Source organism: Sus scrofa, chromosome 1 (genome assembly GCF_054392235.1).
Source record: "Sus scrofa isolate SSC_HxYL_T2T_F1_AM1 chromosome 1, Sscrofa_HxYL_maternal_Yorkshire_Landrace_v2.0, whole genome shotgun sequence".
NCBI classification, from domain to species: Eukaryota; Metazoa; Chordata; class Mammalia; order Artiodactyla; family Suidae; genus Sus; species Sus scrofa.
The window spans coordinates 82042378-82057024 of NC_139383.1; the positions used below are offsets into that span (position 1 = coordinate 82042378).

A 14647-nucleotide genomic window follows, 5' to 3' on the forward strand; every position below is an offset into this window, starting at 1 on the left:
AAGATGTTTATGCAACTTTTACATGACTTATTCGGATGCCTGTCAAGGAGTTTTCTTCTGCCTTCTTAAGAGTGAAACACCACTCTCTTTCACAGTTCTCACCTCTCAAACAGAACTTGCTGTCTGACTTACAGGTTGTTTACTTTGGTGACAGTATGCATTCAGATATTTTCCCAGCCTCTCATTATAGTAATTGGGAGACAGTCCTCATCTTGGAAGAGCTCAGAGGGGACAGAGACGGGAAGCCTGAGGATGCAGAGCCTCTAGAGAAGAAAGGAAAATATGAGGTAAGGGTTCCCTTCAGTTCTTTCCTTCAAAGAAAACCCTTTATGTTTGACATATATTGGAAAGTGCCTGTTTGTGCCAAGAGTGATGAAATCTCTTGGCACTTATTTTGATCTTCATGCCATCTCAGCTCTACGTTGATCTTGTTGATAGTTTTTAGATAATGCCGAGAGAATGCTGTGAACCTAGCCCTCTGCTTTTATCCAGTGCTGTTGTACCACGGGTGTGTTTGGCTGTGATGAGGCGGCCAGATCCTGACTGGCTGTAGTTATACTCTCTCTTTTGCTTGGCCATGAAAGCCCTGTGCTCTCTCTTCATGGGCCTAACAGAATTAAATTGGTAGCTCCTTTAAACTTACTCCTGAGCCACCCAGAATGAACTCAGGTAAAGACTTGGGAAAAAAAGTACAATATATTATAAATCTCAAAAGAGAAAATAGTGTATAAAAGCAAAAAGAAGAAAGGTCATAAAATAAATTACACTTTTAAAAATTCATTCCAGGAGTTCCCGTCATGGCACAGAAACGAATCCGACTAGGAACCATGAGGTTACAGGTTTGATCCCTGGCCCGCTCAGTGGGTTAAGGATCCGGTGTTGCCATGAGCTGTGTGGTGTAGGTCGCAGATGTGGCTCAGATCTGGCATTGCTGTGGCTCTGGCATAGGCTGGTGGCAGCAGCTCTGATTAGACCCCTAGCCTGGGAACCTCCAAATGCTGCGGGTACAGCCCTAAAAAGACAAAAGACAAAAAATAAAATACAAATTCATTCTAGTGGAGCAGTCTAAAAGGAAGGGAAAACACAAGTCAAAAACAAAGCAAAAAATAACAAAAAGAAATAAATTCTCAAGCCATGAAAAAACATTGGAGGAAACTTAAGTGCATATTACTAAGTGAAAGAAGCCAATCTGAAAAGGCTGTATACTGTATAATTCCCATATGACATTCTGGAAAAGACAGAGCTATAGGGACAGACCAGCGGGTGCCCAGGGTTCAGGGAAGGGGGAAAATCAGTGGAGCACAAATGTACACGCACTCGTAGTTCCTGTTGTGGTGCAGTAGAAATGAATCTGACTAGTATCCATGAGGATACAGGTTTGATCCCTGGCCTCGCTCAGTGGGTCAAGGGTCCAGCATTGATGGGAGCTGTGGTGCATGTAGCAGATGCAGCTTGGATCTGGCATTGTGTGGTTGTGGCATAGGCCGACAGCTACAGCTCCGATTCAACCTCTGGCCTGGGAACTTCCATAGGCTGCACCTGCGGCCCTAAAAAGCAAATACAAACAAAGAAAAAAACCCACAAGTGTACCACACTCATGAATACAAAATATTGATAATAAAGACAGTGTCTGGGGTGAGGTGGAGCAGGGCCGACATACCATCTGCTCTATTTATCTGTAAACGTAAAACTGCTCTAAGAAATAAAGTCTGTTTTTAAAACAGCTGCAAGTAGAGGCAACAGAATGTTAGAATAAGGGAGTTGGGTGTCTACACGTTTTCCACTGAATAGCATGTAGTCTTCGGTGTGACCGTGGAAGTTCTGTGGACTGAGTGAAGAAGAGGTATAAATAACCCTGCAGAAGGTGGGCCTTCTAGCTTGAGTGATTTTGGAGGAGGTTTCCACTAAAGTGAAATTTGGTTTTTCTTCACAATGATTTGAGGATGCAGATAGAGCAATAAGCAAATGAAGAATCAGTGGGAATGTTTCCTTCAGCCTTACATTAACAGTAGCTTCATCCTTCCCCCACAGATCCCTTTTCTCGTCATTTAGTTATAGACCCGTCATGAACAAAGAATTAGTAATTGGCTCTTAGGAAATAGTGAGTCAACAGCTTGAAGATCTTATTGCCCAAGATAGAATTGAAATAATGTTCCTTTATCATCAGACTCCTCCTCCCCACCCCACCGCTGCTCCATTGAACATGTATGTAATGTCCTTATCAGTCCCACCCACCATGGTTGAGGGACAGGATTGGGTGCATACACATACACATATTTCACAACACTACTCAAAAATTGCATCACAACTATCAGACATAAGTAAGCGCTTATTGGATTGCCAGAGATATCTTAATAAAGCCACTCATTGTTAAACAACCAGTCTGACACCATTGTCTTGTTCAGCATATACTAAGTCTTTAATTTGTGCAAGCCTCCCTATTATGAATATTAGGGACTTATAATTGAATCTTACATAGCTCCTTTGTACAGAACATATTAGTCTGCAGATAAAGGGGGTGAGGAGCTTGAATACACAAATAAAGCTTAGTTGCCTCAGGAGGGTACAAGTTAGAAAAGAATTACAAACAGGACAGGGTGGATACTTTATTGAGAAGAATTGGGAAAAATTTTTATAAAAAATGTAGAATTCAAGGTCAGCATTGAAGGGCAGGTACATTTTCAACTGATGGACATGCTAACATTCTTGGTTCAAGAAATAACGTGAATAAGTGTACAGAGATTGTAATGTACGGGCTACAGTACACAGTGTTGACCATAAAATAGCAGATGTGTAGGTCTGTCAGCCAAAGGAACCACTCACAGTTGAATATGGAAGTAACAGGATTGATGCTTTTGCTTAGCAGCTGTGTGAAAGGTAGGTTGAGCTGAAGGGCAGGGGCTCTGTGGGAGGCTGCTTGAGCAGCCCGTACTATAGGTAGTACAAACCTGAACAAGTGGTGGACCAGTGAGAAATGGGAAGAGAATGTGGCTGATGTTCTGGAGGAGCATCGGATAAGCTTGGTGCCAGTGGTAGGAACAGGGACTCAAAAAACAGGTTGTTTTAGGCGCAGCCAACAAGGAAATGTTGGGTTTTGTTCAAAGAAATATGGAGGACACCAGAAAGAGTTGGTTTTGTGAGGAGAGAGTTGTGATTGGTTTAATGTTGAAACCCATTTCTTTGAAAATTGCTGGAGGCTGAGATTAAAGCGGTATCTGGAAGATAGGATAAGTGAGTACTATTGGAATGCCACTGTCTAAGGAAGAGAGACTAGCAAAAAAGAGAAGATGGAAACTTGGTGAGAACACTTACTCTTACAGAATGATAGCTATAAGATATAAAGGCTTAATGGAGATAAGTGCTCCTTGTGGATATATTCAAGAAATGACATGATTGTTTTAGTTAGTATTTATGTATTTTATATTTGAGAAAAAATGAATCATTAAAAACTTCAACCGCAGAATGAACAAAAATGAGCATCTGTCCATTCTGGCTGCTTTTACAAAATACCATAGATTGTCTAGCTTATAAACAGTAAACATGTATTTCTCCCAGTTCTAGAGGCTGGGAAGTCCAGGATCATGGTGGTAACTGATCGAGGGTCTGGTGAGGCTAACTTCTTCATAGACCATCATCTTCTCCCTGAACCCTCACAATACAGAAGGAAAAAGCTCTCTCTCCAGGGTCTTTTTTATAAGGACACTAATCCCATTCACGAGGGTTCCAGCCTCATGACCTAACCACCTTTTAAAGCCCTCACCTCATAATTCTGTCCTCTTGGGGGTTAGGATTTGAACGTATGAATTTTGAAAGGATACAGATATTTAGACAGACATCCACATTACATTGAACCAGAAACAGTAAATAGGTCTGTTTTCCTCCTTTCAAAGGAATAATATGCTGCCTAGATTCTACCACTCTGTTTGCAGAACCATTATCTGCATATAGTGTGTGTGAGATGAGTCATTTCTTCTCAGACTCATTATTTTAGAAAAAACAGTGAACTAAATAAAGTTACCCTATAGATTTCTCTTTAAACCTTGAGAAATTATATTTATATTCACCCTAAATATATACACAGAAGCATAGATATTCATAGTCCATACTGTTCTGAAATACCTTTTGGTGAAATCCAAATAGATTTTTGCTAAATAATTTCCAGACACCATCGTCTCAAAACCTTATTTTCATCTTGCTTCACAGAATGAGTTCCAGCACAAAGAGTCATGAATCTAAAGGCATATGGAACTCTTTGCTTCTCCAAAATGTCCAGGGCAAGCAGTAAATAGTATAACTGCAAGACGGCATGAGAAGTACTGCATTAGGGATAAACTCAAGAGTGTGAGAAAATGGAGGGAGAGAGCTGATCCAGCCTAAGTGTGAGGAGTCAAGGAAAACATCCTGGGTGGCCTCCACGTCAGGCCCCGAAGGATGAAAAAGGGGGAGTGTTTTTGAAGGACTACTAAGATTTGTTTTACTTTTGATATAGTGTACCATCTGGTTCAAGTTGAAATGAAGTGCATACATTGTTTCTCTGTTTTGGTTTACTTAGTTGGGGGGGGGGACTTACAGTGAAGTTGAACCCTAATTAATCACTTTCATTATTCTGTTTCTTATTTCAGGGACCGAAGGCAAAGCCTCTGAATGCATTATCTAAAAAATGGGGCTCTTTTTTTATCGATTCAGTTTCTGGACTGGAAAATACAAAAGATTCCTTGGTTTATACATGGTCTTGTAAGAGAATCAGTGCTTACAGCACTATTGCAATCCCAAGTATTGAAGCAATAGCAGGTAAGGGGGAAAATACTTAAAACGCTTTATCTGTTACTGGACGGTAATGACCTGAAGTACTAGAATTCTTTAAAAGAAGAAAATTTTCCCATGACATGTATTAGATTTGGGGGTGGGGATCACCTAGGTATGGCAGTATATAAGTAATTAGGACCTACCTGTTTGCTGGAGCTGACTACCGATGCTAGACAAGTTTGTTGTAAGTCCTCCTGGATTCACAGGATAGAGAGATAGGGGACCATGATCAGGACAGGATATTAAGGAGGCCAAGTAAGGTGAACCTCACTTTGGGGGCTGCTTTTCCCCTGTTTGCTAACTCAAAAGAGGGCACCCATGGCCAAAAAACACATGAAAGGATGCTCAAATTATTAGTGAAATGTAGGTCAAAGCTATGGTGGGATATCACCTCACACCAGTCAGAATGGCCATCATCAAAAATCTACAAACAATAAATGCTGAAGAGGGTATGGAAAAAAGGGAACTCTCCTACCCTGTTGGTGAGAATGTAAATTGATACAGCCACTATGGGGAACACCGTGGAGGTTCCTTAAAAGGCTAAATAGATGATCCAGCAAACCCATTCTTGGGCATATATCCAGAGAAAACCCCCCCCCTGCCAAGTTCACTGCAGCACTATTTACAATCGCCAAGACATGAAAGCAACCTAAATGTCTATCAACAGATGAATGGATAAGGAAGATGTGGTACACATATACAATGGAATATTACTCAGCCATAAAAAAGAAAACTGAAATAACACCACTTGCAACAACATGGATGAACCTAGAGATTATCATACAGAGTGAAGTCAGTCAGACAAAGACAAATATCCTATGATACCACTTACATGTGGAATCTAATAAAAAAAAAACAATACTAAAGAACTTAAGACAACAGAAACAAACTCACAGATTTCAAAATCAATCTCAGGGTTACCATAGGGGAAACTGTGGGAGGTAGGGAGGAATTGGGAGGGTGAGAATAATATATATGGACTACTGTATAAAATAATCAATAAGAACCTACTGTATAGCACAGGGAAATTTACTCAATAGTTTGTAATAGCCTATATGGGGAAAAAATGGAGATATATATATATATAAAACATATATAAGTGTAACTGATTCACTTTGCTGTGCACCTGAAATTAATGTGGCATTGTAAGTCAAATATACTCCAATAATTTAAAAAAAAATAAAAAGTAAAATAATAGCTAAAAAATTAAAGAAGATGTTGGAGGGGGAGGTACCCAAAGAAGTGAATGGACCTTTTCTGTAGTTTCATGAATCTACAGGGATAGAAAATGGAGGGTAGGGCCAGCCAAAGGAGGGGTGGGCCTGGTGAATTCTTCAATCTGTGTTGAGTCGCTGAAGGAAGTCACTTTAAAGTAAGGATGAATTAGAAATAGGCATTCACAGGAAATGAAGCTCAGCTTTAAATCAGCTGAATCCCAGAGGTCCCATTGTGGCTTAGCAGAAACGAATCTGACTAGTATCCATGAGGACGCAGATTCAATCCCTGCCCTCGCTCAGTGGGTTAAGGATCCGGCGTTGCCATGAGCTGTAGTGTAGGTCGCAGATGCGGCTCGGATCTGGCATTGCTGTGGCTGTGGTATAAGGCCAACAGCTGTAGCTCCAATTTGACCCCTAGCCTGGGAACCTCCATATGCTGCAGATGCAGCCCTAAAAAGACAAAGTAATAGTAATAATAATCAGCTGAATCCCTAAAGTTTGATTGAGAAGATTTTAGATTGTTAATGCCCTAAGGTACCTGGTAAAAATCAATGACCATTCTCTTTTGAGGAAAATAACATCATTCTTTTTTTTTTTTTTTTTTTTTTGTCTTTTTGCCTTTTCTAGGGCCGCTCCTGCAGCATATGGAGGTTCCCAGGCTAGGGATCAAATCAGAGCTGTAGCTGCCGGCCTACGCCAGAGCCACAGCAACGCAGGATCCGAGCCGAGTCTGCGACCTACACCACAGCTTACGGCAATGCCGGATCCTTAACCCACTGAACAAGGCCAGGGATCGAACCTGCAACCTCATGGTTCCTAGTCGGATTCATTAACCACTGCACCACGACGGGAACTCCTCAAAAATTTTTTTTTTTTTTTTTTTTTTTTTGGCCGCACTCATGGCATGTGAACCCATGCCATGAGTTTGGCCCGTGCCATAGCTGCAGCAATGCCCAATCCTTAACCCACTGCACTCTACGAGAACTTCCCCAACTTATTTCAAAAAACAATTAATAGAAGGTTTTAGCACTTAATGAAAAATAACCAGGCACCCAAGGATAAGAGACACTAACAAAATAACCAAGTACAGAGACAAAAGGAATGAAAAATTTGGTAGACATACAAAAACTATTTAAAAAATAGAAAATCTAAAACTGAAACATTAAAAAGATCAAAATTAAGAAGTTAATGGTTGGCTAGGCACAGGAAAAGTGAATTAATGTACTGGGAACTAGGCCAAAAGAGAATATCCAGAATGAAGCCCAAAGAGAAAAAAGCATGGAAAATACCAAAGAGGAACTAAGAGTCACAGGAGATATAATGAGAAGGAATAAGATTCTATATAATTATTAGAATCTTAGAAGATGAGAGAATAAGCCAAAAGCAGTAGCTGCCAACTTTGCAAAAACAATGAAAGGAAACAAGCCAAAGGTTTAAAAAGCCTAAAGAACTGAAACAAAATAAAAGGAAATCACAAAGTTAAATGATAAAAACAAGATAATTAAGAAATATTAAAGCAATCAGAGATTAAAGACAGCTTGATTTCAAAGGAATAAATATGGCATAGGAATGAGAGATTGACATCTGACTTCTCCCAGAAACAAAAGCAGCCAAAGACAGTACAATGTTGTCTATAAATTGCTGGGAAAAAAATGGCTGTTGGTCTTGATGGAATTCTATACCCAGTAAAGAAATCATTAAAGAATAAAATAAAAGGAGTTCCTGTTGTGGCTCAGTGGTTAACGAATCTGACTAGAAACCATGAGGTTGTGAGTTCGATCCCTGGCCTCATTCAGTGGGTTAAGGATCCAGCATTGCTATGACTGTGGTATGGGCCTTAGCTGCAGCTCCGATTGGAACCCTAGCCTGGGAACTTCCATATGCCACAGTTGTGGCCCTAAAAAGAAAGAAAAAGAAAAAAATATTATCGCTGAGAGTCAGAGGTATTCATCCTCTCTTCTCTCAGGTCAGAGCTTAATCCCAAATCCACTGTGCTTTACAGAGAAGTAGGTTTCTGCTTACTTCTTAGTTTCCTGAAGTTCCCTTAAGCATTTGGTGAAGGGCTTGGGTCCATAGTCCAGTCCTCCACCCTTCCTTTATTGCACATTCTAGCCCCTCAATTTTTGTCTCAGTAGCCTCTCAAGACTGCCAAAATCTCTTCCAGTTTTTCTGCTGCTAGTAACTGTCCCTGCCCCACCCCCAGCTGAAATTCAGGTGCCTAAAGGATAAAGCTGTGACAGAACCTTGGCTCACTTCACAGCTGCTTGTTCAGTTGTCTGTCCTCGGGCCTTAGTTGCCTCTTTAGCTCTCTCTCTCCGGTGACTTCACTCTGATGTTTTTATTATACTCAGCTTTTATGGTTGTGTCAGCTCTAATTCAGAAGTGGAGGTCTACTTTTTTTGAACCTCAGATTCTACTTCCTTAAACTGGGTATATTTCCCTCAAAAGACGGATGTGAGAGGAAGTAAAGCAAGATATTTACCTGAGTTATTGGTAGGATGATGATGATGACCCTAAGATACATATCCTTCTAAAAGGTTCATCCTCTGTGCCGGTGTCCAAATCCAGTATGTCAGTAAATGTAATAACTCACTAGTTTCCAAAAAACATTCTCATTTTGTTCCATGCTTTACACATAAAATTAAAGAACATATTTCCTCCTTTTACGTACAATTTTCCTATTAAAGAAATGAACCTTGTAACTAGGAGATACCAGCTCAGAATTAAACTATTTTTTTCAATTTTTATATGTCACTCTTTTTTTTCCTTTCAAAGTGACTCATTTGTAGTGAGAGTAGGGTTGTGTGATAGTGGAAGTCACTGAATTACTCTAAAGTACCTAGATAAAAACTGCTCAATGGGATGCGGTTGTGAAATGGTCAGAGTCCAAAAAAGAGAATCTCCGTTATTCCAGGATTTAAATATTTCTCCAGGAGTTCCTGCTATTGTGCAGCACAGGTGAAGGATCAGCATTGTCTCTGTGGTGGCACAGTGGGATAAGGATCCAGTGTTGCCACAGCCACTGGCATTTAATATAAAGTGTAATTTTATGTTGGTACCATTTTCAAAATACTCAGTACTACCAAATGATGTTTTACTTGTGAAATTTGTGAAGTAAGAATTACTGCCCAGTATTTGTGTGTGGAATGAATATCAGTATATGACCCAGTCTCAGCTGTGGCTCGGATTCAGTCTCTGGCTGAACTTCCATATGCTGCAGGTACAACCAAAAATGATTAAATAAATAAATAAGATAGCTAAATAGATGAAGTAGTTAATTAATTCTCCAAAACAAATGGAAAAATAAGCCCCAGTCTATATTCTGGCATAATAACTCCTCCTTAAAGAAGCAGTAATGACATCAGTGTGTCCCATTTTCATTCTCCAGTTTTCTTCCTCAGCACCCTGGGAAAAAACTTGGCAGAGCCTTTGTCTTGTAACTTTTCTCAGGAGAAAATACTTAGTCGGACTCACCAGTAGTCAAACAAGCCAAACGAGTAGATTTTTTTTGCAGGGAAGGAATGAGAGAGTTGGTATGACATATTTAGTTTTGATTTTATTTGAAAAATAGTGTGATGGTCACGGCTTTAGATGTGTTGACATAGTGAAGATAGAATCTTTACATAAATATTATCCTGTCAGTATCTTTTTAGAAAGTCCCAAGAGTTCTTCTGTTTCTGTGTTATTTTACATTGAACTTAACTGTTTTAAGAATGTTTGTTTCATTTTGGTTCACTTCATTTAATCATTACATGATATGGTTGATATTATGGTGTATTGAGTACCCAGAGATTAATAGAACACTATTGTGGTAAATAAGAATTTGGTTCTTTGTCTACCTTTCTCCTTTCTTCCAAATAGCACCCAACAATGACTTTTCAAAAACAGATGCAGATGTCTCCCCCTTGCAGAGTCCCCAATCAATCTGGAGATCCTTATTTCAATGGAACAGTCATCTGATGTCAGTTCGGCTATTCCAGACACAGAGTTCTTAACTATAGTAGATTTTTTCTGCTAGCCGGGAGAAAGAATAAATTTTTGCTTTAAATGAGATAGGAAATGAAAAACAAACCTTTTACTCCCCCTTTGTCTCTTAAAATCTTTTTGTATTTGTGTAATGTTTCTTTATTCATGGGTATTTCCTAGACTTGGTTCTCTATTTATATGCTAGAGGCTATTTATATAGGTATAGCTATATTTACTTTAGAAAGTACATGGAGTTCCCATCGTGGCTTAGTGGTTAATAAATCCAACTAGGAACCATGAGGTTGCAGGTTCGATCCCTGGCCTTGCTCAGCGGGTTAAGGATCCAGCATTGCCATGAGCTGTGGTGTAGGTCGCAGACTCGGCTCGGATCCTGTGTTGCTGTGGCTCTGGCGTCAGCTGGTGGCTACAGCTCCAATTAGACCACCTCTCCTGGGAACCTCCATATGCCATGCGGGAGCGGCCCTAGCAAAGGCAAAAAGACAAAAGAAAGTACATAAGAAAGATAGAGACAGAGGTGGCTGGGTCAACTCTTAGCCTGTATCATTTTGGTGCCTCTGTTTTTGAAATTCAGTTTTATCAATTTGCTTTCCAATACCTTTTAATGCGTAGCTCAAAATATGCTCCAGCCGACTTGAAGCAGTAAAGCAGTGAAGACCAGTGAAATTTCCTGATACTGAATGTTTTTCTGTTTATAGCAGTCTTAGCTTTCTCTGGCTTTGGAAAGGCAGTGTTCTTTCACCTCAGTCTTTAGCATTAGTTTTTTCCTCATAAGGATTATGTCTGGGTCTTAATGACTTTCACTGACATTTAATATAAAGTATAATTTTTATGTTAGTATCATTTTCAGAATACTCATTACTACCAAATGATGTTTTACTTGTGAAATTTGCGAAATAAGGATTACTGCCCAGTATTTGTGTATGGAATGAATATCATTACATGACATATTATCATAATGTTTCGCTTGTAATATTTCTGGTAATGGTTCCTTGAAGAAATTTGGGAAGAAAATATCTGAAGGCTAGCTTTTGAGATATATATATGAAGATGTCACAGTGTCCCATCATCAATAAAGTATGAGTTTTATGTTCTCCCCCCATTCCCCTTGTGTGTTTGTGTGTGTGTGTGTGTGTGTAATGCTTTTCATATGGAGAAAGTTGCCGTATTGTGCATATTAGAATTCTTATTTAGCAAAGCATTCAAAGATTATTCTTACTAACTCTTATTACTAAGGGCTATGAAGATTATTAGTTTTCCTTTACCAGTTACATAATCTCAGTAAAGCCTGAGAAATATTTAGTTTTTTTTAAAATCAGATGAGTGTTCCTATTTTAGGTGTTAACTTTTATGTAGAGAGTTATTAAAAGAGTTTATTCACCAATTAGAGCTCTGAAAATAATTTGCAGTATCTCTAAATGTAATTTGAAAATATTACTGTCAATTGTATAGGGAAAGACATCTATACTCATTCTAGGTGCAACCTGTCTGGGGACAAAATTATTATGAAACTCTAAAAACATTTTATTATTAATGAGTATCAAATCTTGATTTGTTTCTTTATGAAAGGCCTTTTAAGATCTGCAGAGTAATCTTTTTTTTTTTTTTCCAGAATTACCCCTGGACTACAAATTTACAAGGTTCTCTTCAAACAATTCAAAAACGGCTGGTTATTATCCAAACCCTCCATTGGTATTATTAAATGATGGGATGCTGACAGCTAAATAAACTATCTTAACTAAAAACTGAAGAACTATATATGCAGCAAATATACTGTAAAAATGTTAATTTTCAAAAAATACTGTAAAATGCTTTATAGGAACAAATTGTAAAGTGACCAAGAAATTGATGTTTTTCAATGGGTCTCCTTTCAATAGAGATCATCTTGATACCCAACAACTCCCATTAATTAAAATCTCATTATCTTAGAACCAAAAAGAATCTTATTAATATTTCCTATACCAGTAATTCTGAGATGAGAATTACTTGGGAATATATAGAAAGATATATATACACATACATATTTACACATTTGCCTAGACCAGTGGTTCTCAGTGTGGTCCCCAAACCCCTAGCATAGCAACACCTGCAAAGTTGATGGAAACGCAGACTTGTGGGAATGGACACAGCACCCTGTGTTTTAATAATAGTGTAATTCACACTGAAAGTTAAGAGCCACTGGCTAGACCACAACCTCCAGACATTGGGGATACAGATGAGCAATGAGTATTTATATTTATCCCAGGAAAATGCAGCCAGAATTAAGAATAACTCATCTACACCTGCTGTTTCAATCTATAGTCAAGAACACCAAGTCTAGTGAGATTATTTTTCCGGATTATCAAGTTTTATGCTATTTTTGTGGTTTCCAAAACAAGGAAATAGGATGTCTTCTAGACCACACAGCTGTACGGGACAGGGATGATTGAAGATGCCAACAGGTTCGCCTCCAGTGTTACCCATTAGGGTTTTTTCCTCCCTGTTAATGTTAAAGTCTGTTCACTTCATTTTCATTCACCTTAAGGACAAAAATTGGTTCTTGGGGTGAAAAAAAATCTTAATGCAGCGGGTTGTGGTCCTCCATATTTTCAACCCTACTCAGTAAAACCTTATTCCTTAGTATTAACTTCTTTCATTAGGGAGAAATGTAATTTACAGTTACATTTATTAATTAAATTTAATTTTTCTCATAGGGCAAGGGGGTGATAATGAAAAAAAAAGTTGAGAAAAAGTGCTTTTGTGTTCTTAGTGCTGTATGTAGTTATTAGTAGCTATTTGTTAAGATGTTTGGACCTAGGTAATGTTTACAACATAAATTCCTGGCTACTCCTTATGCTGTAATTTTACTTTGTCCATTATGGACAGTATCAGAAAACATACTGGTCACTACCATTTTACTTGGATTGTAGCAGAGAATTTAGCCTATTAATGGATGCAATGGAAAGAAAAATATTTTGTTAAATTTTTAAATGCTCAGTTCTCAAATATATTGTGGGGATGAGTATCTCAGGGTAGGTAAACAGTTACTGAATTTTTTTTTTCCTCAAAGTCAGTAACTTTTTTGATATCTACTAATAAATGTTAATATCTTTGAAATTGAATTCCAAAATCTCATTGGAGTATGATAAAGAGCATACTATCAAGCTTAAGGCTTAAATGAAAGATGCTGTTTCGTGTATACTTTCAATAGACATTTGATTTCTTTTAAAAATAAAGTTATTTTTCCTTACACATGTTTATTTTATCAATGACACAGAATAATACATCTTTAAATGCTTATAGACTGCTGTTGTTAATATTGAAAAAAATGAGAACTCCACAATAAGAAGTTATTGTGTATTTTTTTGGCCACTGAGGAGTGAAAAAATGTTGTTAGAGTTTAGAAGTTCTAGTTCTACTTTTACATGTACCTACCTAAGAAATCTGAACAAATTACCACACCTTTGTTCATCTTGTCAAAAGAGAAGGTTAGAGTTTATATCCAAGTTTCTGCCCACTTTTCTAGCAGAGTCAGTCAGTGCTTCTGATGAATGTTTTTCTGTTGGACTGTAATTAGACTTTTTAAATTTTTGGTTACTAAAATTGCCAGTATTTCTAATTATAACATGAAGAGTAAATAATAATCATCAAAAATGGTATATTAAAAATTTTTTAAAAGATATTAGAGAAGAAAACTGTGTATTAACAAAATTCATGAAATAAGAAAGCAGGAAAATTGTGTTAATGGACAGAGGACTTAAGCTTAATATTAGCATACAGGCAAACATCACCTGAAGGATACTTATAAATAAATTCAGGGGTGGCTATTGTTGGTCTCATCAGCAAAGGAAAGATCTGAATGGCCCAGTGGTCAAACAAATGGTTTGTCAGAACATTCTTTGGAATATTGAGGTAGCAGAAACTTCAACTCAACCATGAATTGGAATCTTAAGTCAATTAGTTCTGAGTGTATTCAGCTGTAAATTGAAATCAAGTATTATCTCCCCTCTAATGTTTATCTCCAACAGTAATTTTATATATATTTAAAGCATATACAGTTGAGCCTTGAACAACTCAGGTTTAACTCATGTGGGGCCCACTTACACTCGGATTTTTTTCAATAGTAAATGCTGCAGTTGCAGTACTACACTATCCACAATGAATTGAATCCATGGATGCTGAACCACAGATACAGAAGGCCACCTCTAAGTTATACTTGGATTTTCAACTGCACTGGCACCCCCTAATCCCTGCATTGCTCAGGGGTCAATTACATATATATATATATATATATATATATGTACATATATATGTCTACACTTATATATCTACACACACAGTTTTAGTGAAATGGTTTGAATAAAAATTGAATAAATTTATATGATTTATATCACAAACTAGTACAAAAGGGAATATCCAACTATCTCTTTGTATATAACAACCCTGACTATGTTAGAATTACATGGATAGCTTTTTTATTTATTTATTTTTTTGGTCTTTTTTTTTTTTTTTTTTTTTTTGCTATTTCTTGGGCCGCTCCCACGGCATATGGAGATTCCCAGGCTAGGGGTCCAGTCGGAGCTGTAGCCGCCGGCCTACACCAGAGCCACAGCAACGCGGGATCCGAGCCGCGTCTGCAACCTACACCACAGCTCACGGCA

At 38.0% G+C, this 14647-nt stretch overlaps 1 protein-coding gene across 2 annotated transcripts in view; it reads left to right on the plus strand.

Moving 5' to 3' along the window:
- NT5DC1 (5'-nucleotidase domain containing 1) overlaps positions 1-13236 on the plus strand; it is a 137678-nt gene extending 124442 nt beyond the window's left edge. For both annotated transcript variants that reach the window (XM_001928200.5, XM_084963568.1), the window contains 3 exons: positions 135-287; positions 4623-4791; positions 11620-13236. In XM_001928200.5, coding sequence (XP_001928235.2) covers positions 135-287; positions 4623-4791; positions 11620-11735 — 438 coding nt within the window. In that variant the 3' untranslated portion in view covers positions 11736-13236. The remainder of the gene's footprint in view (positions 1-134; positions 288-4622; positions 4792-11619) is intronic.
- The last annotated feature ends 1411 nt before the right edge of the window (positions 13237-14647 follow it).